Source organism: Mustelus asterias, chromosome 1 (genome assembly GCF_964213995.1).
Source record: "Mustelus asterias chromosome 1, sMusAst1.hap1.1, whole genome shotgun sequence".
Taxonomy (NCBI): domain Eukaryota; kingdom Metazoa; phylum Chordata; class Chondrichthyes; order Carcharhiniformes; family Triakidae; genus Mustelus; species Mustelus asterias.
Genome location: NC_135801.1, coordinates 84697896 through 84722713, shown reverse-complemented (window position 1 = coordinate 84722713; position 24818 = coordinate 84697896). Strand labels below are relative to the sequence as shown.

General features: G+C 43.2%; 1 protein-coding gene across 1 annotated transcript; it reads right to left on the bottom strand.

Annotated features, from left to right (window-relative positions):
* Nucleotides 1-14695: 14695 nt before the first annotated feature.
* Nucleotides 14696-24564, bottom strand: ostc (oligosaccharyltransferase complex subunit). The gene is made up of 4 exons (XM_078214830.1): nucleotides 24116-24564; nucleotides 18497-18590; nucleotides 16494-16691; nucleotides 14696-14854 (listed from the first exon to the last, which is right to left on the bottom strand). Exons 1-4 carry the CDS (start codon nucleotides 24252-24254, stop codon nucleotides 14836-14838), a joined length of 450 nt encoding a protein of 149 aa, XP_078070956.1. The 5' UTR covers nucleotides 24255-24564; the 3' UTR covers nucleotides 14696-14835.
* Between the last annotated feature and the right edge of the window lie 254 nt (nucleotides 24565-24818).

The window sequence follows — 24818 nt, the reverse complement described above, 5'->3', positions numbered from 1 at the left end:
ATAGATATATATAATTTAAGTCACAAGTTTGGCATTATGCTTTTTACTTTCAAAAGCGTGAAATGCCAAGCTTCTGTTTACTATAGATCTGACCATGACAATTATGTGAGAAGCTACTAGCTATCTTATATTCAACATTTACCATATCTAATCTCCCAAGGTTACTGAGCAAAAGAACAGGTGTAATTGTAATTGCACAATGACACAGATGTTTAACAAGTGTTTTATGCAATTATATCTGTCTCAGCAGGCCATGCTGTGCAATTAGCTGAAGAAGCCAATATGCAAAGCAAAGTCTTAAGCGACTGGCAGGACAATTACTTATTAAAGAAGGTGCATCATTGAAGCTGACATGAAAACATGTCCTTGGTCACAGTTCCTTTCTGTTTTCTACTTTGGGAAAGTGAGTGAGAGCAGCCTAATGTCAGTATTGGACTTATTTGCTGTCTGAGCTGTCACAAGAACATTTTACCCAACTGATCACTGAGTGTAGGAGTCCGTGTCAGGCTTCAGCAAAATGGTTTTATTTCCACATGCACGAGGGAGAATCAGACTGGACCCAGTGAAGTCCAGTCTGTATCTAGGCTGGTTCTGAAGATATAAAGATTGTACACATTACTTATACTGTTCTCTGGGGTCCAGAGTATTGTAATACACGATATCATTGATCCGAATAGCTTGAATTGATTATAGTTGATCACATTAGGCGGATCTATTGTCCTGGGTACTTCACGTGAATCGCTTGTGTCCGGCTATCCTTGTCTATCTGTTTTGTGACACAAGAGCGATATGTGTGATAAATAGGTTTCGGTGGTGTGATAACCATCCCATCTCCCCAGTTTCTAGGAACAATGGCTTCTCTCGACTCAGTGGAGCTTTGCTAATCAGTATTGAACCTGCACTGTTCGCCAAGGCCTTGAAATGATCTCACCTGTAAAGTAACTGTGTTGGCAGTCTGAGATGTTAAATGGGTATGTCTGCCTGTAGTTACGGTGGACCCTGTGTTTTAACCCTTTCTTAGGCATTCCTTTTCCTGCTGTTACATGCATACCCTGGATTTGCCTCAATACTGGATTCTGCCCTACTACACTGAGAGATCAAGTACTTTGTTCCATCATGAACCTGACTGGTTCTTTTGTCCAGGGACAATTTTCAAATTTCGGCTAAAGTTAATAGTGTCCCTACTTTGCCCATCCAACAAATTCACTGAGAAAGCCATTTTCAGGTTGAGGTCCCACTAGATTGCAGGCTGCAAGATTCTCAGCATTCAAGAGCATTGTTGAGCAATTCGCTGAACTGAGCTCTGGCAGCATGAATCAGTCAGCTCCATGAGCCCAATGGGCTGGACATGGGCAGTAAGAGACAGGGAGGAGATACAGTTCAGGAAAATGGATTACCCTGCAATCTGCAGCAAGGCTGCATTATTTTTGGAGCCTTCCTGCTCCCCTTGGCCTCACAAAAATTCCCCCCAATAGTGTACCAGACTGTAACTGAACTTTTCTTTATGCTTTCACTGGATGTGGACATCGCTGACCAAGATGTATTTATTACCCATCTCTAGCTGCCCTTGATAGGCTGGTGGTGAATCATCGTTGAACTACTTATGGGTGTTTTTCCGGTTGGAGGAAGGTAACTAGTGGCGTGCCGCAGGGATCGGTACTCGGGCCGCAACTATTTACCATTTATATAGATGATCTGGAGGAGGGGACGGAGTGTAGGGTAACAAAGTTTGCAGACGACACAAAGATAAGTGGAAAAGTGAATCGTGTGGAGGACGGAGAAGATCTGCAGAGAGATTTGGACAGGCTGAGTGAGTGGGCGAGGATATGGCAAATGGAGTATAACGTTGATAAATGCGAGGTTATACACTTTGGAGGAAATAATAACAAATTGGATTACTATCTCAATGGAAACATGCTACCGTGCAAAGGGACCTGGGGGTCCTTGTGCATGAGACGCAAAAGCCCAGTCTGCAGGTACAACAGGTGATCAAGAAGGCAAATGGGATGTTGGCCTATATTGCGAGGGGGATAGAATATAAAAGCAGGGATGTCTTGATGCACCTGTACAGGGCATTGGTGAGGCCGCAGCTGGAATACTGTGTGCAGTATTGGTCCCCTTATATGAGGAAGGATATATTGGCATTGGAGGGAGTGCAGAGAAGGTTCACCAGGTTGATACCGGAGATGAGGGGTTTGGATTATGAGGAGAGGCTGAGGAGATTGGGTTTGTACTCGTTGGAGTTTAGAAGGATGAGGGGGGATCTTATGGAGACTTATAAGATAATGCGGGGGCTGGATAGGGTGGAGGCGGAGAGATTCTTTCCACTTAGTAAGGAAGTTAAAACTAGAGGACACAGCCTCAAAATAAAGGGGGGTCGGTTTAAGACAGAGTTGAGGAGGAACTTCTTCTCCCAGAGGGTGGTGAATCTCTGGAATTCTCTGCCCACTGAGGTGGTGGAGGCTACCTCGCTGAATATGTTTAAAGCGCGGATGGATGGATTCCTGATCGGTAAGGGAATTAAGGGTTATGGGGATCAGGCGGGTAAGTGGTACTGATCCACGTCAGATCAGCCATGATCTTATTGAATGGCGGGGCAGGCTCGAGGGGCTAGATGGCCTACTCCTGCTCCTATTTCTTATGTTCTTATGTACTGCAGTCTATCGGGATTATAATGCTTGCAGCGGTGCAGATCTGCTTGGCCACTTCAGATAGCAATAAAGAATCAGCCACATTCCTTTGGATCTGGAGTCACCTATGGGTCAAACTAGGTGAAGACATCAGTCTCCTCAATTGGGCTTTTATGACTATCCAGTAGTTACCTGGTGACAATTACTGATGTTAGCTTTATGTCTCCAGACTTATTTATCAAGTGAATTCAAAGTCCTCATTTGCTGTGATGGGATTTGCACTCAAAAGTCTAAGTTATTAGACTAGGCCTTTGGATTACTAGTTCAGTTGCATAACCACTGTGTTAGTGTACCACACCTCTAGCAACCCTTTGAATATCATTGATCAGGCTAATGACTGCCTGGTACAAATTCAGGCGGTCTCTGCATTGCACACACTCCTTCACTTGTACTTCAACATTGGAAAAGGCATCCTACAACCAGCATATATAACCAATTTTCAAATGCCTGAAGCCACCCACCTGCTTTGGGTAAGAATATTGATTGGCCATTTTTAGACTGACCCAACAGACAGATCAAAGGGTATCTAAAAAGGAAGCGGTCAGTGAAGTGAGTATTGGTCCTCTAGAGAGTGAGAATGAGGGGTTAATCACAAGGAAATGGCAGATGAAATAACCACAAATATATTTCTTCTCTGTTCACTACAGAAGATACAAGAAACATTCCAATAATAGCTGCAAAACAGGAGGTGGAAGAGAGAGAGGAACTTGCTGAAAATGCAATCATTACAGAAGCTGTGCTGAGCAAACTGATGGAGCTATGGGCTGACAAGTCTTTGGGCCCAGATTGATTTCATCCTAGGATCCTAAAAGAGGGGTCTAATGAGCTTGTCATTGCGTTGGTGCTAATTTTACAAAATTCCCTAGATCCTGGAAAGGTTTAATCAGATTCGAAAGTCGCCAATGTAACCCTTCTATTCAAGAAGGGAGGGAGACAGAAAACCCAAAACTATAGGCCAGTTAGCTTGATGTCTGCCCTGGGGAAGCTGTTAGAATCAATCATTAAGGAGGTTATGGCTGGGAACTTAGAAAAACTCAAGGTAATTGGGAAGAGTCAGCACCGCCCTGTAAAAGAGAAATCATATTTAACCTATTGGTTGCAGTTCTTTGAAGGAGTGATGTGTGCTGTGGATAGAGGGGAGAGGGGATGTACTTGGATTTCCAGAAGGCTTTTGATAAGGTGCCACATCAAAGGTCATTGCAGAAAATAAAAGCTCATAGTGTAGGGGGTAACATATTAGCAGATAGAAGATTAACTGGTTGGCAGAAAGCAGAGAGTATGCATAATTGGGTCTTATCTGATTAGCAGAATGTGATGAGTGGAGTCGCACAGGGTCCTGTGCTGGGGTCTCAACTTTTTACAGTTTGCATCAATGTCTTAGGTGAGGGGGGGGGGCAAGGACATGATAGCTAAATTTACAGATGACACAAAGATAGATAGGAAAGAATGTTGTGAAGGAGACATAAGGGCCCCGATCTTACCAGCTTGCTGCGCCAGTTCGACCGGCAAGCCGGTAAGATTGTGTGAGAAGCCAAAATTCGGGTTCATGCCCAGTTTCTCGGCTCACACAATTGTACCAGCCCTATTTGCCTGCAAGATCGGCTTCATGCCCATGCAAAGCCGAGTTAAATATTAATGACATGATTTGCATGCACATGTACTTATCTCATCACCGTTTGGTCCTCACACCGGCAAGAATCACAATGGTCTCCACCAGCAGAGACCAGATGTGATGGCTTCACTGTATCAAAGACCATTGAAGCCCCCGGGTGGTCAGGGGCATTGCCGGACAGTCCCCATGGGGCAGTGCCAGCGTGGCAATGCACTCTGGGCACCTGGCACTTCTGTCCAAAAAAGTGATTGTGTCATAAGATTGCATTTTCAAACACACCCAAAAATCAGGTCTGAAACTTTTCTGTTTTCTCGCTCGCTTGGCACTGAATTTTGTTTTGCAAGATTGCACCCAAGGAGTTTGCAGACAAATATAGATAGCTCGAGTAAAAAGGACAAAATCTGACAGATGGAATATGATGTGGGTAAATGTGAAGTTGTTCACTTTGGCAAGAAGAATAAAAAAGCAGGGTATTATTTAAACAGGGAATGACTGCAGAATTCTGAGGTGCAGAGGGATCTAGGTGTTCTAGTGCATGAGTCACAAAATGCTGCTATTCAGGTACAGCACATAATCAAGAAGGCTAATGGAATGCTATCCTTTATTACGAGGAATGAACATAAAAGTAAGGGTGTTATGCTTCAGATATATCGGGCATTGATGCGTCCAGAAGTTGCTGTCTAAGGGGGCTTTGTTAGTTCCTGCAGTGCACCTTGTAGATGGTACACGCTGCTGCCACCATGCGTTGGTGGTGAAGGTACTGGATGTTTGTGGATGGGGTGCTAATCATGTGAGCCTATTTGTCCTGGATGGTGATGAGCTTCTTAAATGTTGTTGGAGCTGCTGTTTTTCCTCTCAGAAGTTAGCTCAGTGTGATTAAGAAAAGCTGCCCCAACACTCAACTCATATTACAAAACAAGCAGCAATATGAAATTTCAAATATAAAACTTCACTTACTCCACCTGCTGCACTATTTTAGTTATGATGTGGAGATGCTGGCGTTGGACTGGGGTAAACACAGTGAGAAGTTTAACAACACCAGGTTAAAGTCCAACAAATAAACCTGTTGGACTTTAACCTGGTGTTGTTAAACTTCTTACTATTTTAGTTAGCCATGGCAGCTGTATCTTTATATTCCCAATCTTCTGTCTTGTCTCTCTTGGACCTTAACACTCTGATTATCCTGATGTTATTGCCCTTTTGAACCTGACAAATTACTTTGCATCAATCACCTTTTGATATTCCATGCTCTCGTATGAAAACATTCCCTTGAATTTGGTGTTAACTGGTCTTGTTCAAATTATGAATTTATTTTAAAGATGTATTAAATCCAAGATTAATTCTAAAACGTCATTTTAAATGCAGAACTACTCCTGCAAGATGTTCTCTTCCTATAGCCACTTGACTCTAAGTCCATGGTAGTAGGCTTGGAGGAGGGGAGAGGGAAGGTAATTCCCAAGCAAACTCGAGGTGTTACATGAGTAACATCCGGTGTTTTTATCCAGTGTTACACATCTCAGTGTTATAACTGGTTTTCTGTTCAGCTGCATGCATGTCAATAGCCTGTTTATTTCATTGAAACAATTATTATGTAGAGTACCTTAGCTTCACACCTTATTCACTGTCATTTTTAATCTGCGAATGAATCAGTAGACCCATTAACAATCGCTGGGCCAAGATTAATTCCTTCTTTTATATTTACCATCAATAAGGCCCCAGGAATCTGGCACCTGGTAAAAATATTTTGCCTTGTGCGGCTGCCTCTACTTCATGGGGAAGTAATCAAATTGTTTCTCCTGGAAAATAATCCTACGTTACCTGTTGGGTGCAATGGCGCATGACAGGCAAACGATTTTATAGAAACATAGAAAGATACAGAAGGAGGCCATTCAGCCCACCTGGTCTGTGCCAGCTGAAAAAGAGCTACCCAGTCTAATCCCACAACACCCCAATGCATCTCCAAGTGATTTTTCAGAGTGAGAAAGGTTTCTACCTCTGTCAGCATTTCAGGCAGTGAATTCCAAACTTCCACCAGCCTCTTGAGTCAAAAACAAATTACTTCCTCGGTCCCCTCAGATCCTGCTACCAATTACTCTAAATCTATGCCCATTGTTTATATAGTAAAAGCAAAATTCTGCAGATATTTGACATCTGAAATGTTCAGAAAAAATTTTTTTCCAGCATTTTCTGTCCCATATCTGGAGGCTTTGCAGCAAAGTTATCTGAACTCTCGGATTTGGCACTAAAAATCCCACCAGCACGGTTGTTGGAGCTGCTGCACAAACAGCCGGATCCAGATCAGTTAAAGTAATCCTTTGAAAATGAAAATTCAGAAAAGCCACTGCGGTCCTGAAGGCAGTGTAATCACGGATTGTTAAAACCCTGCTCCAGCAGACCTCCACGGACAGCATCAGCCTGTTTGTCAATGTTGTGTCGCCATCTACAGCTTTACAAGTGCAATGGACAGATAAACCAGAATAGATTTTTTAATATACAGTATTTGTAATCTTCTAAGTCACAGTTTCTAATAACAGCACCAAGGATACAATGGCTCGTGTATATTTAAGGGAGGGAAGAAACTGAATACCAGAAATTGTAAACTTGCAATGTTAATTTTGGTAGTTGGAAAATGGGGATATTGCAGAGTTTGCTGCCTTTTAGGGATTCCCAGTAAGGCTTGAGATCCAGTTTCACAAATATTATTTGAACGGTGGGATCTGGTTAACATTGCAAAATTATTTTCGAAGAATAATGATGAAAGTGGTGCAGGGACAGTTTTTGGAAGAAACTTGATAATTTGGGATTATAAAACAGTTATCCAGAATCATCCAGAATGCCAAGGATATTTATTTTCCTTAGGAAATCTCCACAAACTCCTTTCCTCCTCCTCCATTCTCATCTTCAGTCATAAGTGCAATGAGCTCATGAATTTCTTTGCCAAGAAAGAGCCATTGAAAATAGCCACTCGCCGCTCTATTCCTCTACTAACCTTAGCTTATTTTTTCTATTTCCTCTACCTTTACACCGCACCCTGCAACCCTGGCCCTGATTTCCTACCATTTTTCTCAAATCTCCGCTTCTTTCACCCTCAGCTACCACTTCACCCAATTCTTGATTATTCAACATCCCCTTTAGGTTCCCAGGTTAGCCACTACTGTTAATAGCTCCCTTTCCTCAGAACATTTGAGCATGTAACACTAGCAGGGTAGATAAGGATAGACCAGTGGATGTAATATATTTGGATTTTCAAAAGGCATTTGATAAGCTGCGACATGAAAGAAAGCCGACATGGGTTGGTGGTAGTCTATTAGCATGGAACAAGGATTGGTTGAAGCACAGAAAACAGACAGTGGGAATAAACTGGCTGTTTTCAGGTTGGTAGGCGGTTAATGGTGGGTGCTGCAAGGTTCAGTGCTGGAGCCGCAGCTATTTATAATCAATATTGACTGAGTGCAGTGTATCCAAATTTGCTGATGATATGGAAAGTAAACTGCAAGGAGGACACAAGGAATCTTCAATGGAATATAGAAACATAGAAACATAGAAAAACTACAGCACAAACAGGCCCTTTGGCCCACAAGTTGTGCCGAACACATCCCTACCTTCTAGACCTACCTATAACGCTCCATCCTATTAAGCTCCATGTACCAGGAGTCTCTTAAAAGACCCTATTGACTTCACCTCCACCACCACTGACGGCAGCCGATTCCACTCGCCCACCTCCCTCTGTGTGAAAAACTTAACCCTAACATCTCCCCTGTACCTACCCCCCAGCACCTTAAACCTGTGTCCTCTCGTAGCAGACATTTCCACCCTGGGAAAAAGCCTCTGAGAGTCCACCCGATCTATACCTCTCAACATCTTGTACACCTCTATTAGGTCTCCTCTCATCCTTCGTCTCTCCAAGGAGAAAAGACCGAGCTCCCTCAGCCTATCCTCATAAGGCATGCCACTCAATCCAGGCAACATCCTTGTAAATCTCCTCTGCACCCTATCAATCTTTTCCACATCCTTCCAGTAATGAGGCGACCAGAACTGAGCACAGTACTCCAAGTGGGGTCTGACGAGGGTCTTATATAGCTGCATCATTATCCCCGGACTCCTAAACTCAATCCCTCGATTGATAAAGGCCAGCACACCATACGCCTTCTTAACCACCTCCTCCACCTGCGGGGCCGATTTTAGAGTCCTATGGACCCGGACCCCAAGGTCCTTCTGATCCTCTACCATACTAAGAGTCTTTCCCTTTATATTGTACTCCTTCATCCCATTTGACCTACCAAAATGGACCACGACGCATTTATCTGGGTTGAAGTCCATCTGCCACTTCTCCGCTCAGTCTTGCATCCTATCTATGTCCCTCTGTAACTTCTGACATCCCTCCAGACTATCCACAACCCCACCAACCTTCGTGTCGTCGGCAAACTTACCAACCCATCCCTCCACTTCCTCATCCAGGTCATTTATGAAAATGACAAACAGCAAGGGTCCCAGAACAGATCCCTGGGGCACTCCACTGGTGACCGATCTCCATTTAGAAAAAGACCCATCTATACCCACTCTCTGCTTCCTTTGGGCAAGCCAGTTCTGGATCCACAGGGCAGCAGCCCCTTGGATCCCATGCCCTCTCACTTTTTCTAGAAGCTTTGCATGGGGAACCTTATCGAACACCTTGCTAAAATCCATATAAACCACACCTACCGCCTTCCCTTCGTCAATGTGTTTAGTCACATTTTCGAAGAACTCCACCAGGCTCGTAAGGCACGTTCTGCCCTTGACAAAGCCATGCTGAGTATTCTTGAGCATACTAAACCTCTCTAAATGCTCATATATCCTGTCCCTCAGGATCTTCTCCATCAGTTTACCAACCACTGAGGTTAGACTCACCGGTCGGTAATTACCTGGGCTATCCCTATTCCCCTATATAACCCCCTATATAGTTGGGTTATGTGAGTGGGAAAGAAGTTGGCAAATGTGGGGAAATAGGAGGTTATGCACTTTATTAGGAAGAATAGAAAACTGAGTATTTTAATGGTGAGAAACTATTAAATGCTAGTGTTCAGAGGGATATGGGGATCCTTGGCCACAAAACAGGGAGCTAACCTGCAGGTTCAGCAAGCAATTGGGAAGACAGATGGCATGGTTAGCTTTATTGTACTCTTTCTGGTTGTATCACAGCTTGGTATGGATCCTGCTCTGCCCAAGACCGCAAGAAACTACAAAGGGTCACGAATGAAGCCCAGTCCATCACTCAAACCAGCCGCCTATCCATTGACTCTGCCTACACCTTCCGCTGCCTCGGAAAAGCAGCCAGCATAATTAAGGACCCCACAAAACCCCAGGCATTCTCTCTTCCACCTTCTTCCAGCGGGAAAAAGTTACAAAAGTCTGAGGACACGTATCAACCGACTCAAGAACAGCTTCTTCCCTGCTGCTGTCAGACTTTTGAATGGACCTACAACATACTAAGTTGATCTTTCTCTACACCCTAGCTATGACTGTAACATTGCATTCTGCACTCTCTCCTTTCCTTCTCTATGAATGGTATACTTTGTCTGTATAGCAAGAAACAATACTTTTCACTTAATACTAATACATGTGACAATAATAAATCAAATCAAATCAAATCAAATCAAGGGGGTTGGAGCGCCAGAGTATGGAATTCTCACAGTAATAGGACATTGGTGAGGCAATACCTGGAGTATTGTATATAGCTTTAGTCTCCTTATCTAAGGAAGAATATACTTGTTTGAGAAGGAGTGTAAGAAAGGTTCAATCGATTGATTTCCAAGCTGAGGGGCTTGTTCTGTGAGGAGAGATTGTGTAGAATGGTTCTATATTCTCTAGGGAATGAGGTGATGTCACTAAAACAGAAAAAAACTGAGATGTAGATGTTCAGAATCTATTTCCGTAGCTGCAGAGTCCAGAACAAGGAGGCATCATCTCATGATAAGGCAGCAGTCACTTAGGACTGAAATGAGGAGAAATTTCTTCAGTCTGGAGGATTGTGAATCTTTGAAATTCTCTACCACAGAGAGCTGGAAATTCTCAGACAGTTAGTATATTCAAGGCTGACATCGATAGATTTTTGGGAATCAAGGGATATGTGTACCTGATGAATAAGTGAAGTTGAGATTAAAGAGCAGCCGCAATCCTTTTGAATGGTAGAGCAGGCTCAAGGGGCCACATAGCCTAGGGCTGTTCTAATTCTCAAGTTCTTTTTTTATATCATTGCCTCTCAGCTCCTTGCATCTCTCTCTCCGAAAACTCCTCCCCGAATCCTAGCAGTGTAGATTTTGCCCTGCTCACAGTAACAAGACCACCTGACGTAAATCTGTGATTGGAAACACAGTGCATTATCCCTCATTGACCTCCTCGGCCTCACTGTTAGCCATCCCATCATCCTTCATTGCCAAACTCTGTTGGCTATGTGATCCCATGACCACCTTTGTATGTCCAATCAAAGAAGAGTCAAATTTTCCATAACCCAAACACCACTTTGTATAAAGCCACCATGTTTGGCTGCCACCAAGAACAGTTCCTTTCTCAATGATTTCAATCTTACTCCTTTGCCACTTGCTTAGGCTAATTCAGAAAGTGTAACATTTTGGCATCCTATTCAGCCAGGGACTGAGCTCAAAATAACACATTGTACCTACTATTCGGTTTATTTTCAACTCTGTAACATTGCCCACTTCCATACCTACCTCAAATAATTCTCCTCACTATCAGTAAGATTGTTATTCCCAGGTTCAGCACTTTCAGACTCAATGGATGGGATTTTCCAGCCGTATCCACCCCTAAACCGGAAAATCCCACCCGAGGTCAACAGGCGTTTGCATGGTCCACCCCCCCACCGCCCCCCACCCCCCCCCCCACCCCCCCCACCCCCCCCCCCACCCCCCCCCCCACCCCCCCCCCCCACCCCCCCAACTACAATTCCCGTGCCGGGCGGGACAGGAAAATTCCTCTCAATATCTCTAATGTTCTTCTTGCTGACTTCCCGTTGTCCACTCTCCATTAATCTCAATTTATTTGTGGCTCAGTTAATAACACTCTTGCCTGACTCAGAAGGTTTTGGCTTCAAGTTCCATTCCAGGGATTGAGCATAAAAATCAAGCTGACACTTCAGTTCAGTACTGAGGGACTGTTGAACTGTTATAAGTGCTGTCTTTTGGATGGGACATTAAACTGAGACCTCATCGGATTGGATGGAAAATATTCCACAACATTATTTCGAAGAGTGCAGGGGAGTTATCTCTGAAGTTCGGACCAATATTTATCCTTTAATCAAAATCACAAAAACAGATTATTTGTCATTATCACATTACTGTTTGCTGTGTGGGAAATTGGCTGCCATGATTCCTATACTACAGGAGTGACTATAATTCAAAAGTACTTCATTCTCTGTATAGATTCTGAAACATCCAGTGGTTTTGAAAATGTTGAGTCTTTCTTTCCAAACTTAGCTACCAGTGTCATGTCCCACGTTAAGGCCTGATCTCCTGTCGGTCTCACTGACCTACACTGGTTCTCCTTCTCCTAAAGCATTAGTCCACTCACTTCAGCTTTTTGAGATTCCCCTATCCCCACCCCTTTTCACCTATCACTAGTGCCTTTCCTTCAGCACCATGGATATGGTCTTTGGAATTCCATGCCTAACCCCCAGTTAACCTTCATAACCTTCTCCAAACCCATCTTTACACACCAAGATTTCATAACCTCCCCTAATTTATTACCATTGGTCGATACCTGCTCCTTATCCATTCGCTCCAATTTTTAAAAAAACCTTCTCGTTTTCCACATGGTTGAAATGAGGAATGGGAGCTTGCTAAGTTGAGAGTCACTGATTCCCTGATTTAGTGGAGACACGGATTCTGGTGGGGAAAATGAAAGGAAACATATCAGTCTCTGGCTGGATGCAGGTCATCAATTCTTACACAAGGGCTAAATTTGCAGGGAAAACGCCAGGGCAAGTTGTCATCTACAAATGGGCAGTTCATAGTGGTTCAACAGTGAATTTTGAATCTGAGATTGCTGGATTTGTGTTAACAAAAGGTATTAAGGGATGTGGAGTAAATGGAGAGAATATAGAGTTAGGCTGTAAATCAGCCATGATCTCATTGAATAGCAGAACAAACTCAAGGGGCTAAATGGCCTGTTCCTACCATTGGCTTTTTAAGTCAGATCATTTATCTTTGCAACACTACAATTATCTGCATATGACCAAAAAGGCTCCATGTTATTTATCTATGCCAGTAAGACAAAACTTTTGACATCCCATGAGGAAATTTATGAAAAACCAAACTTAAGAGGGTGGGACCTGTTCATAAATACATATGGATTTTTGAAAACATTTTTCTCTCAAAAATATACTTTCACAACATTTTATGAATAATGAATTCAAATTTTTCAATACAATGCATAGTTCCATGGTGTGCCTCACAACACTTACAAGAAAAGGTTCTATTTACAATATACATTTCATGTCAACCACTCTCTGGTAGATATAGCGAACGGGATTTTCCATAGGTTCCACCATGCAGTACACCATGGACAAGGAGGGCCTTAGAAGCCTTTCCTCATTCAGTCTTTTCAGCAGCTGCTCCAAGCTTTAATGCATTCCTCAGCACGTAGTCCTTTGGAATATGCCAATCTTCAACAGTCATGGGCAGTTCTTTACAATGGAAGACCAGCAACTTTCAGACAGACCGAAGAGCATCTTTCATTGAGATGAAGGTCCTCCAGCAGAAGTTCTATTCGTGAAGCTGAGTTTACAGAACTGAAAGCAGGCTAGCAAGCCATTCTGACCATCACCAGATAGAAATACTAGTCACTTCCTTCAGCCTGTCTTGTCTTATAACTCCTGAACAACGTCTGGTCTTGGTAAATGTTGTTGAAAAAACTGACTGCTCTATAGCAGTTCCCAGCAACACACAAACATCTGCAGCTGAATGCTAATCCATGAAGGGAAAAATTAGAAATTAGTTTGGTTGAAAAGATGAATTTTGAGAATTTTAAACAACTTTTCTAAATTCAGCACTTAACTCTCTTGTTTACAACAAAATATGGATAAATATTTGTGGCTGAAAATAGATAATGATGGACCATGGTCTTTAGCCCTTTATCTAGCCCCTATTGCTGCACAGTCTCTTCCCCCACAACAGTATTACTCTTATCTTTTGCACTGATGAAAAGTCATCCAGATTTGAAGTTAGCACTATTCTCTCTCCACAGATGCTGTCACACCTGTTGAATTTTTTTCTGTTTTTGTTTCAGATTCCAGCATCAGCAGTAATTTGCTTTTATCTAAATTGCTAAAAGGTGGAATGTCATGGAACTTGACATTCCAATATGATTAATGAGCCTGGCCCACTATTATCTCCCCTCCCCTTGGAAGTGGTTCCACCAGAGGAGAGGGGCAGTGTTTGCACTGGGACAATCAAGGAAACGAAAAAACCAAAGCGGTCAAGATGGAGGAGAAAGTTCACTGTCTAAAATTGTTGAACTGAAGATTGTAACATGCCTAATCAGAAGAGGAGGTGTTGTTCCTCCAGCTTGTGTTGGGCTTCACTGAAGCATTGCAGCAGGCCAAGGATGGGCATGAGAGCAAGGTGCTGAGTTAAAATAGCAAGCGACCAGAAGGTTGGGATCGTGCTCACGAAGGTGTTCCACAAAGCCATCACCCAGTCTGCACAATTTGGTCTACTGTATTCACTGCTCCCAATGCAGTCTCCTCTATATTGGGGGGATTAAACACAGGCTTGGTGACCTGGGTCAGTCTCGTCATAGCTCTGCCCCACCTCCCTCTTCAATTATATAATCCCTCTTCATTTCTGAAGAGTCATAAGGACTTGAAATGAAATTGTTTATTTCTCCACAGATGCTGCCAGACCTGAGCTTATCCAGTGTTTTCTGTTTTTGTTAGATTTCCAGCATCCACAGTATTTGGCTTTTATCTAATACTGAAGTTGTTTGGCCATGTTACGAATGCATCTTTCTTGGTCATTAAGTCCTGGGTTGGGACTCAAATCCAGAGCTTCTGGCTTAGAGGCAGGAAAGTTACCCACTGTGCCACAAGATATCCTTGCTAAAATAATTTTAGTAATTGCTGCATTGCTATTTGTGGCATCATGCGATCCACAAATTGGCTACCATATTTCCTACATTACAAAAGTGATTACAATTCAAAAGTAAATAATTGTGAAGTGCTTTGCAATGTACTGAGGTTATGAAAGATGCTATACAAGTGGTCAGAGCAAAACCATATGCTGCACAAGACTTTTATCCTCCTGCCCAGCCCACTCTATAAATACTTACAGTATGAACGAGTTGGTAAAGTTACCCTTGAATCAAAACAGGCTGTGGTAGCTAATAAAGTTACACCAATATATTTAACACAAGTGTTGTAAAAATTTATTTATGATCTTTACAAATTCTCTTTCACCGTCAAATTACAGCACATCACTTTTTACAGTTTCAGGTCAGTCTCCTCCATTTGGAAATTCTGGCTTTGGTGCTTCCAAATTGATATTAACCCATCAGGTAACCCCTGGAAAAGAAAAATTCAGATCTTTAAAAACCATTTATGTGAAAAAAAAAGTTTATTTATTAGTCACAAGTAGGCTTACATTCACGCTGCAATGAAGTTACTGTGAAAATCCCCAAGTCGCCACGCCCCAGCACCTGTTCAGGTACACGGAGGGAAAATTTAGCATGGCCAATGCACCTAACCCGCACATTTTTGGACTGTGGGAGGAAACCGGAGCACCCGGAGGAAACCCACGCAGTCTCAGGGACAACGTGCAAACTACACACAGACAGTGATCCAAACCAGGAATCCAACCCGGGTCCCTGGCACTGTGAGCCAGCAGTGCTAACCACTGTGCCATCATGCCGCCATATTGACAGCAATATCATCCATTTTCTTTCCAAGGCATATGAGCTCAACGCTAAGAGAGCCATTGTGCATGTTCATGATGAAACAAATATATGATGTAATTCAGTTTGCAGTGCTCAAAAATTACCTTCAGACACTAGGGAGGAACTAATCTCTCTGACACAAAATTATCTTTTTCCCAGTCACAAAGTGGAGAGAGGATAAAAGATCAAGTCTGAGATAGTATTACAAGAGTGATGAGAAGATGAGAGAGGATAAAACTAAAAAGGAAACATTGTTGGATCTGGTGCTGGGAAATGAGATGGACCAAGTCCCTGCAAACGAAATTTGGGCAAGAGTGAGCATCATATCATACGGTTTAGATTAATAATCGAGAACAGCATGACAATAAAATGTAGAACTTCTAAATTGGAAGAGGATAATTTCAATGCGATGAGAAGAGATTTAGCCAGCGTAAAATGGAACAGAGACTGACAGGAAAAACTAATGCAACAATAGGTGATCTTTAAGGAAGAGATGCTTCAGGTACAGGCTGAGTGCTCTCCAACAAGGAAGACGGTCAGGAAGCCAAAAACATGACTCCTTTAGATGAGATGGAAGATGGGAGATTACAATGAAACAACAGCAAGAAAGAATACATGATGCATGTCAGATGAACTCTTCAAATGAGAACCAGGCCAAATACAATAAGCTGAGAGAGGAGGTGAAGCAGAAAATAAGATTGGCAAAGAAACAGTCTGAGAATAGAATGGCAATTTCAAAATATGAGAGAGAGAAGGGTACCTTGATAAAGTGGGTCTACCTCCCAAAGCTGTCCCTTGAGAATGATTTTCTTAATGGAAAAGGACATCGCCTCTCTTTATAGAGTACTTGGGAGCCCCTACTGAAAGCCAGCAGCGATATCAAAATTAGGTCCCTCTAAACTAAGTTAGGCTGGATCTGACAAATTGTCCCAGTGGAAAACTAGAATTTGTCTAATCAGTAGGAGGGTATAATTATAAGAACTTCTAATCAATGTCTGTCATATACAAGTCCACTTGCCTCATGGCACTGACTGCAGTATTATTCAAAATATACAGCCCAGAAATACATTACATGTAACCAATTAGTGATACCCCTTTTACACAAACTTAATAAATCAAATCAAACTTATTTGGCTAATTACCCATCCACATGATAAAGTTCTAAGCTAGAAAGATTAAAATGCATTCAGACAAAGGATGAACAGCAACGTGTATTATTCAAAATAAAAAGACCAGCATTTGGTACAAGTTGGAAGATTACTACTTACGGCAGTTTCATTCTCATGAAGACTCTGGCCATGAAGAAGCTCAACAGGACACTGACGAAACCAATGAACAAAAGCAGGAATCTATTCAGCTTTGGAATGTTGGGGGCATTTGAGCGATCCAAGATTATGAACCCTAGTCCTCCCATTGTAAACAGAAAGCTAGAAGCAAGACCTTCCATGATGTATTGTCCATTCACTCTGAAAAGGGGAAGAAGAAACATCTTTAGTTCCAATCTACTGTGACTCCAAGGCAAGTATGTGAAGAAGTCATTGCAAGCACAGGAGCAACTCTTAAAAGGTCCCAAATTCATTGTTGACCTCAGTGTCCTTGATTTAGAAGAAAAGTACAATAGCCCCACAAGATGGGAAGTGTGCTTAGCCAACAGAATCCAGATCAATTTTGAAGCCAATCCAAAATAACCTGCGGACTCCCACGGTTAATATTACACAGGAAAATATTACAGGATCATAGGATGGATATTAATCCGCAATGGTCACTTAGGCAATGGTCACTTAGGCAACGGTTGAGCAGTAATTAAGTCTTCAGAGGAGAATCTATTAGGACCCTAACAAACCTGACAACCACCCGACTGGTGTGGTCCAGCATTAATGTTTTCACAGGTTCCTGTTTATTCTGATGGCTATGGTGGAATCGTGTACATCAGTTACACATCGGAGAAAGAGAGCTGATAAAGAAACCCAACATCTGGACATCGGATCAAGTGACCCCACCTGTCATCATGCCAACCCAAATCACTGAGCCAGATTGTGGATCGTCTGAGAAAGGATGGGACTGGAGGATGGGAACCTGGTACTATATCCTCCCCGTAGGCTGACAATTCAAGAGGGAAGTAAAAGGAGCAGCCAATTCATAACATCCTCTGAGATGGGACTCGGATGAAAAAGACTCAGTGGGCATTAACAGGGATATATGATTCAAGTATCAGGTTAGTGGAAATATTTATTCAATGTCACAGAACCTGGCCTTGAGGGCCAGTATTGTCAAGAGCTATGTAAACATGTAAAAAATAAGACTTGATTGTAGAGATATTAGATGTCGCCAAGATAATACCTGTGGATATCAAAAACCTACCCAATGTCCAAACACAATAAAGCCCCCAGATGGGTTAATTAGGATTGGGAAAGCTAAACTTTACTACATGGTGTGACAATGGTATCTCCAGGGATAACCTGCAATGTTTTGGGTTATTAGCAATATAACATTTCAACATGCCACAATCATCCTGATGCCATTAAATGGGCAAAGTGCAGCTGTAGGGAATCACTGATGACTATACTTACAGAACTGCCTCGAACCATGAACATGAGATAAAGGAGCATAATGGGAGGTATCGGGGAATTGTTTGGAGTTCAACCTTGGTAGTTAATTCTGTAAAATTGTCTGAACTGAATAGATATTTGTCCTGGGTTGCCAATGTGGGTTTCCTCCGGGTGCTCCGGATTCCTCCCACCCGTCCAAAGATGTGCAGGTTAGGTTGATTGGCCATGCTAAATTAACCCTAGTGTCAGGGAGATTAGCAGAGTAAATACGTGGGGTTACAGGAATAGGGCCTGGGTGGTCAGTTCAGACTCGACGGGCCAAATAGCTTCCTTCTGCACTGTAAGCATTCTATGAGAAAAGGGCGGCATGGTGGCAGAGTAGTTAGCGTTGCTACCCCACAGCAACAGGTTCCCGGGTTCCATTCCGACCTGGAGTGACTGTGGAGTTTGCACGTTCTTCCCACGTCTACATGGATTTCCTCCGGGTGCTCCAGATTCCTCCCATAATCCACAGACGTGCAGGTTAGGTGGATTGGTCATGCTAAATTTCCCCAAAGATGTGTAGGTTAGGCGGAGTAGCCATGGTAAATGTGTGAGATTACAGGGATAGGGCAAGGGAGCAGAGTAAGATGAGCTGAATGGCCACCTTCAGTGCAAGGATTCTTTGGTTCTATAACAGGAAAGAAAACAATTAAAAAGGTAGCAGTGTCACCCAAACATACCTGTATGCTAAGAAGGCTACAGGCCTCTGGTGGCCATGTTCATCTGTCATTGATCCCACACTTGGAGGCTCCACAATGACATCATAAATTATACCTAATAAAGCAATAAATATTTTTATAAACATGACAGCAGACAAGATTCAGCTCAGCTCTTAACAGTTTCCTCTTCCCACGTTCGACAGGCTACCAAAATTCACCATCTAGGCTGACACGTGAACTTCAGTTAAGCATCAGGCTGCAGCTTAATTTACATTCAGCTATCATTTGGTTGTTCTGTTAAGGAAAATATTAAAAACGGTTCCCACAGTAATTTTGTCTATGGATGTTATTTATATAGACTTCCAGAAGGAATTTGTTAAAGTCTCTCATAAGAGACAGTTATTTGAAATTGAAGCCATGGTAAGTTTTCAGATACTTTCCAGATTAAACCGCATTTATTTCAATGCAAGAGGCCTGACGGGCAAGGCAGATGAACTCAGGGCATGGATGGGTTCGTGGGACTGGGATATTATAGCAATTACTGAAACATGGCTAAGGGAGGGACAGGACTGGCAGCTCAATGTTCCATGGTACAGATGCTATAGGAAAAGTAGAACAGGAGGTAAGAGAGGAGGGGGAGTTGCACATCACGGCAGTACTGAGGGGGGATATATCCAAGGGTTCGCCCACTGAGTCTATATGGGTAGAACTGAGAAATAAGGGGGGAAAATCACTTTGATAGGGTTGTACTATAGGCCCCCAAATAGTCAGCGGGAAATTGACGAGCAAATATGTAAGGAGATTACAGATAGCTCCAAGAAAAATAGGGTGGTAATAATAGGGGATTTTAACTTTTCCAACATTGACTGGGACAGCCATAGTATTAGAGGGTTGGATGGAGAGAAATTCATCGAGTGCATTCAGGAGGAATTTCTCATTCAGTATGTGGATGGCATGACCAGAGAGGGGGCAAAACTTGACCTCCTCTTGGGAAATAAGAAAGGGCAGGTGACAGAAGTGTTAGTGAGCGATCACTTTGGGACCAGTGACCATAATTCTATTAGTTTTAAGATAGCTATGGAGAATGATAGGTCTGGCCCAAAAGTTAAAATTCTAAATTGGGGTAAGGCCAATTTTGATGGTACCAGACAGGAATTTTCAGAAGTTAATTGGAGGAGTCTGTGGGAAGGCAAGGGACGTCTGGTCAGTGGGAGGCTTTCAAAAGTGTGTTAATCAGAGTAAGCACATTCCTCTTAGAGTGAAGGGAAAGGCTGGTAGAAGTAGGGAACCCTGGATGACTCGGGATATTGAGGCCCTGGTCAAGGAGGAGGAGGCACATGACATGCATAGGCAGCTGGGATCAAGTGAATCCCTTGAAGAGTTTGGGGGGTGTCGGAGTAAGGTTAAGAGAGAAATCAGGAGAGCAAAAAGGGACATGAGATTGTTTCGGCAGAGCAGGCAAAGGAGAATCCAAAGAGCTTCTACAAATACATAAAGGTCAAAAAAGAGTAACTAGGGAGAGAATAGGGCCTCTTGAGGATCAACAAGGTCACCTATGTGCGGATCCACAAGAGATGGGTGAGATTCTAAATGAATATTTCTCATCAGTATTTACTATTGAGAAAAGCATGGATGTTAGGGAACTTGGGGAAATAAATAGTGATGACTTGAGGAGTGTACATATTACAGAGGAGGGGGTGCTGGAAGTCTTAAAGCACATCAAGGTAGATAAATCCCCAGGACCTGATGAAGTGTATCCCAGGACATTGTGGGAGGCTAGGGAGGAAATTGCAGGTCTCCTGGTATAGATATTTGAATCATTGTTAGTCACAGGTGAGGTGCCTGAAGATTGGAGGGTGGCAAATGTTGTGCCTTTGTTTAAAAAGGGCTGCAGGGATAAGCCTTGGAACTACAGGCCGGTCAGCCTCACATTTGTGGTGGGTAAGTTGTTGGAAGATATTTTGAGACAGGATCTACAGGCATTTAGAGACGCAAGGACTGATTAGGGACAGTCAGAATGGCTTTATGAGTGGAAAATCACGTCTCACAAATTTGATTGAGTTTTTTGAAGGGGTAACCAAGAGGGTAGTGCAGTTGATGTTGTCTACATGGACTTTAGTAAGGCCTTTAACAAGGTACCGCATGGTAGGTTGTTGCGTAAGGTTAAATCTGACGGGATCCAGGGTGAGGTAGCCAATTGGATACAAAATTGGCTTGATGACAGAATCCAGAGGGTGGTTGTAGAGGGTTGTTTTTCAAACTGAAGGCCTGTGACCAGCAGTGTGCCTCAGGGATCGGTGCTGGATCCACTATTATTTGTCATTTATATTAATGATTTGGATGAGAACATAGAGACATGGTTAGTAAGTGACTATGGTGCAAATGACACCAAGATTTGTGGACAGTGAAGAAGGTTATCCGGATTGCAACGGGATCTTGATCAATTGGGCCAGTGGGCTGACGAATGGCAGACGGAGTTTAATTTAGATAAATGCATCACCTTTGGTAGATTGAACCAGAGCAGGACTTACTCAGTTAATGGCAGGGCATTGGAGAGAGTTACAGAACAAAGAGATCTAAGGGTACAGGTTCATAGCTCCTTGAAAGTGGAGTCACAGATGGACGGAGTGGTGAAGGAGGCATTCAGCATGCTTGGTTTCATTGGTCAGAACATTGAATACAGGAGTTGGGACGTCTTGTTGAAGTTGTACAAGACATTGGTAAGGCCACACTTGGAATACTGTGTACAGTTCTGGTTGCCCTATTACAGAAAGGATATGATTAAATTAGAAAGAATGCAGAAGAGATTTACTAGGATGCTACCGGGACTTGATGGTTTGAGTTATAAGGAGAGGCTGGATAGGCGGACTTTTTTCTCTGGAGCTTAGAAGGCTGAGGGGTGATGTTATAGGGGTTTATAAAATGATGAGGGCATAGATCAGCTAGTCAATATCTTTTCCCCAAAGGTAGGGGAGTCTAAAACTAGAGGGCATAGGTTTAAGGTGAGAGGGGAGAGATACAAAAGGGTCCAGAAGGCATTGAGTATCTGGAACAAGCTGCCAGAGGTAGTAGTAGAGAGGGATACAATTTTGTCTTTTAAAAAGCATTTAAGACAGTTACATGGGTAAGATGGGTATAGAGGGATATGGGCCAAATGCGGGCAATTGGAACTAGCTTAAGGGTTTAAAAAATTGGGCGGCATGGACAAGTTGGGCCAAAGGGCCTATTTCCATGCTGTAAACATCTATGACTCTATGACTATTATGGATAAAGACAAGAGTGGTCCTCGGGTGATGGTGTTGAATTGGGGGAAGGCCAACCATAACTGAATTAGTCAAGAATTGGAGAACGTGGATTGGGAGAGGCTGTTCAAGGGTAAATCCACTTCTGACATGTGGAAGTCTTTTAGAGACCAGTTGAATACAGTGTGGGACAAGCATGTTCCTGTGAAAATGAAGGAGAGGAATGGCAAGATTCATGAACCTTGGATGACAAAAGTAGTTGTCAGCTCAGTCAAGAAAAAGGAAGCACATGTAAAAGGGCTAAAGGGGTCATGAAATGTCCTTGGCCAGCAAGGTTGAGAATCCCAAGTCATTTTATACATATATTAGGAGCAAGAGGGTAGCTAGGGAGCGAGTAGGCCTACTCAAGGATAAAGGAGAGAGGTTGTGTGTGGAGCCAGAGGAAGTGGGTGAAATTCTTAATGAGTACTTTGCATTGGTATTACCAAAGAGAGGGACATAAGAGATGTTGAGGTTCAGGAAGGGTGTGTGAATACTCTCAGGTAGGTCAATATAATAGAGGATGTGTTGGTTGTCTTAAAATGCATCAAGGTAAACAGATCCCCAGGGCTGGATGGAGTCTATCCCAGGATACTGTCAGCGGAAGGAAGAATTAGCTTAGGCCTTAACATATGTTTGCATCCTCTTTGGCCACAAGCGGACTTCAGAGGACTGGAAAATGGCCAATCCTTTTTTAAGAAAGGAAACAGAGATAATCCAGGTAATTACAGGCAGGTGAGTTATAAGGAGAGGCTGGATAGGCCCCACCAGTGGTGGGGAAGCTGTTGGAGAAGATTCTGAGAGACAGGATTTATTCGCATTTGGAAGTGAATGGACTTGTTGCCCTCTTTTTAGGTCAAACCAAATAAACAAACTCAGATTAAGTCAGGACAAAGTAAAAAGGGGCAGCTCCCCAAAAGGAGGGGGAACAGCCCGAACAGAAATCAAAGTACAAAGGAAACTTAAAAACATCAAATTAAAATGTGATTGCCAGCTTTTTTTTTGATAGCATGGTTTTGCACAGGGAAAGTCATGTCTCACCAACTTGATTGAGATTTTTGAGGTGGTGACAAGAATGATTTATGAGGGAAAGGTGGTGGATATTGTCTACATATACGTTAGTAAGGCATTTGACAAGGTCCCTCACAACAAAAGGTAAAATCTCATAGGATCCAGGGTGTGCTGGCTAGATGGATACAGAACTGGCTTGGTCACAGAAGGGAAAGAATAGCGGTGGAAGATGCTTTTCAGAATGGATATCAGTAACTAGTGGTGTTCCACAGGGATCATTAAAATGTCATAAACAGGTACAGCAAATTAACAAGGCTAATGGAATAATGGCATTTATATCCAGGGGATTAGCAATTAGTGGGTAGAAGTTATATTCAGCTATACAAAGCCCTTGTTAGACCACACTTAGAGCAGAAGCAGCAGCTCAGAGCAAAATATTTACAAGAATGTATTGGCCTTGGAGGGTGTATGGTGCAGATTTAACAGACAGATACTAGGACTCCCAAGGACGAAATCAAAAGGAGAAATTGAACGAACTAGAGATGTAAATCCTGGAATTTAGAATGGTTTAACAGGTAATTTGATAGAAGTTTTCAAGATATCAAGGAGAAACAAACAGGCTGGATAGAATCTACACGATTAAGGAATCTCAGACAGAAGGATCATAAACTAAGTTAAGGCTCTCATTAAGGAATCATTTCTATACAGAAAAGGATGGTAGAAGTTGGAAACCCCTTCCACAAATGGCAACTGACTGAGTCAACTGTTAATTTTAAATCTGAGACTGATACATTTCTGCAAAGGAAACAAAGGGCAGGAGGGGCGGGGGGGGGGGGGAAGAGGGGTGGCAGAATTATTTCTCACAAAGGACCTACAGTGATTACGTCACAGCAAGGGTTAGAATCTTTTTTGGCTTTATAAATGTAAGTTAGAGACAAATGTAAATACTACTCAAAAACAATTAAGGTCATTGTCCAATCACACTGAAACAAATCTTCCAAAGACTAACATTAAAGTTCTATACTAAATTGAGAATTAAGACATAACCCAAAGCAAGACTCCCTCCTTGAAGAGTTAATCTGCACTATGCCCAGTGTCAAATCAGGTCTCAGCTCCAGTGCAACTTATTCAGCATCATACAGGACTGATGACATTTAAAACTAATTTAAAATAAAACCAGTGCCGAGATATTCCGGGACCAGCATTGACTTGGATCAGTTTAGTAAGTTGCATTCATTTGACACAGTCTTCACAGAGGTTCCAGGCTCCATCAGGATGGGGGGGGGGGGGGGGGATGCTGCAGAGGGGACTGTCAGGGGCCAGTCCCGGTGCGCTGTGACTCACTCACCGCCGGTGATGAGGAAGTAGGAGATGATGACTAACGCGTACACGGTCATGGCGGACGGCATATGCAGCCATCCCGGCTTCTTGAGCTTCACATTGGGACATTCCAGCACCATAAACGGCAACGCAAACACCGTCTCCATGTCCACTCACTGACCCCCACCCCCACCACCGCAACGTGTCCCGGAAACGCCGGCAATCACTTCCGGGGCGCGGTCCACGTCACGTCATGTACACCACGCCCCCCAGCCCAGGGGTCTCCAAACTACGGCCCGCCAGCCGGTGGAGCGGGGCGGGATTCCCGCTGCCGCAAACACTCCCGCGTCGGAACCCCGCCGCTGACTCAGGATCCGGACGCAGTGACAGAAGCCACAAGCCGGACATTTGCTGCCGCTCCGCGCGGTGTATGATGGACCCATGGCAATCCCCGCCCTCTTTACCGGCCTATTGTCCAATCAGAGCCGCCGTCCCGTGATTGACAGTTCATTCAACCAATCAGCCATTGAGATATCTGTTATCCAATTGCCGCTCTGCATTGACTGAGTGACAGCTGCTTTATCCAATCCAAGCTCCATCTGTGTGAAATGAGCGGGAACAATGACAATGATGGCGGCAATTCTGACCAATCCAGTTATGGAAGGAAAAAAGAAAAGTGGACAGTGAGTGCCGCCTGTTTAATGAAGAATGGGGTGTAAAGTACTTCTTTG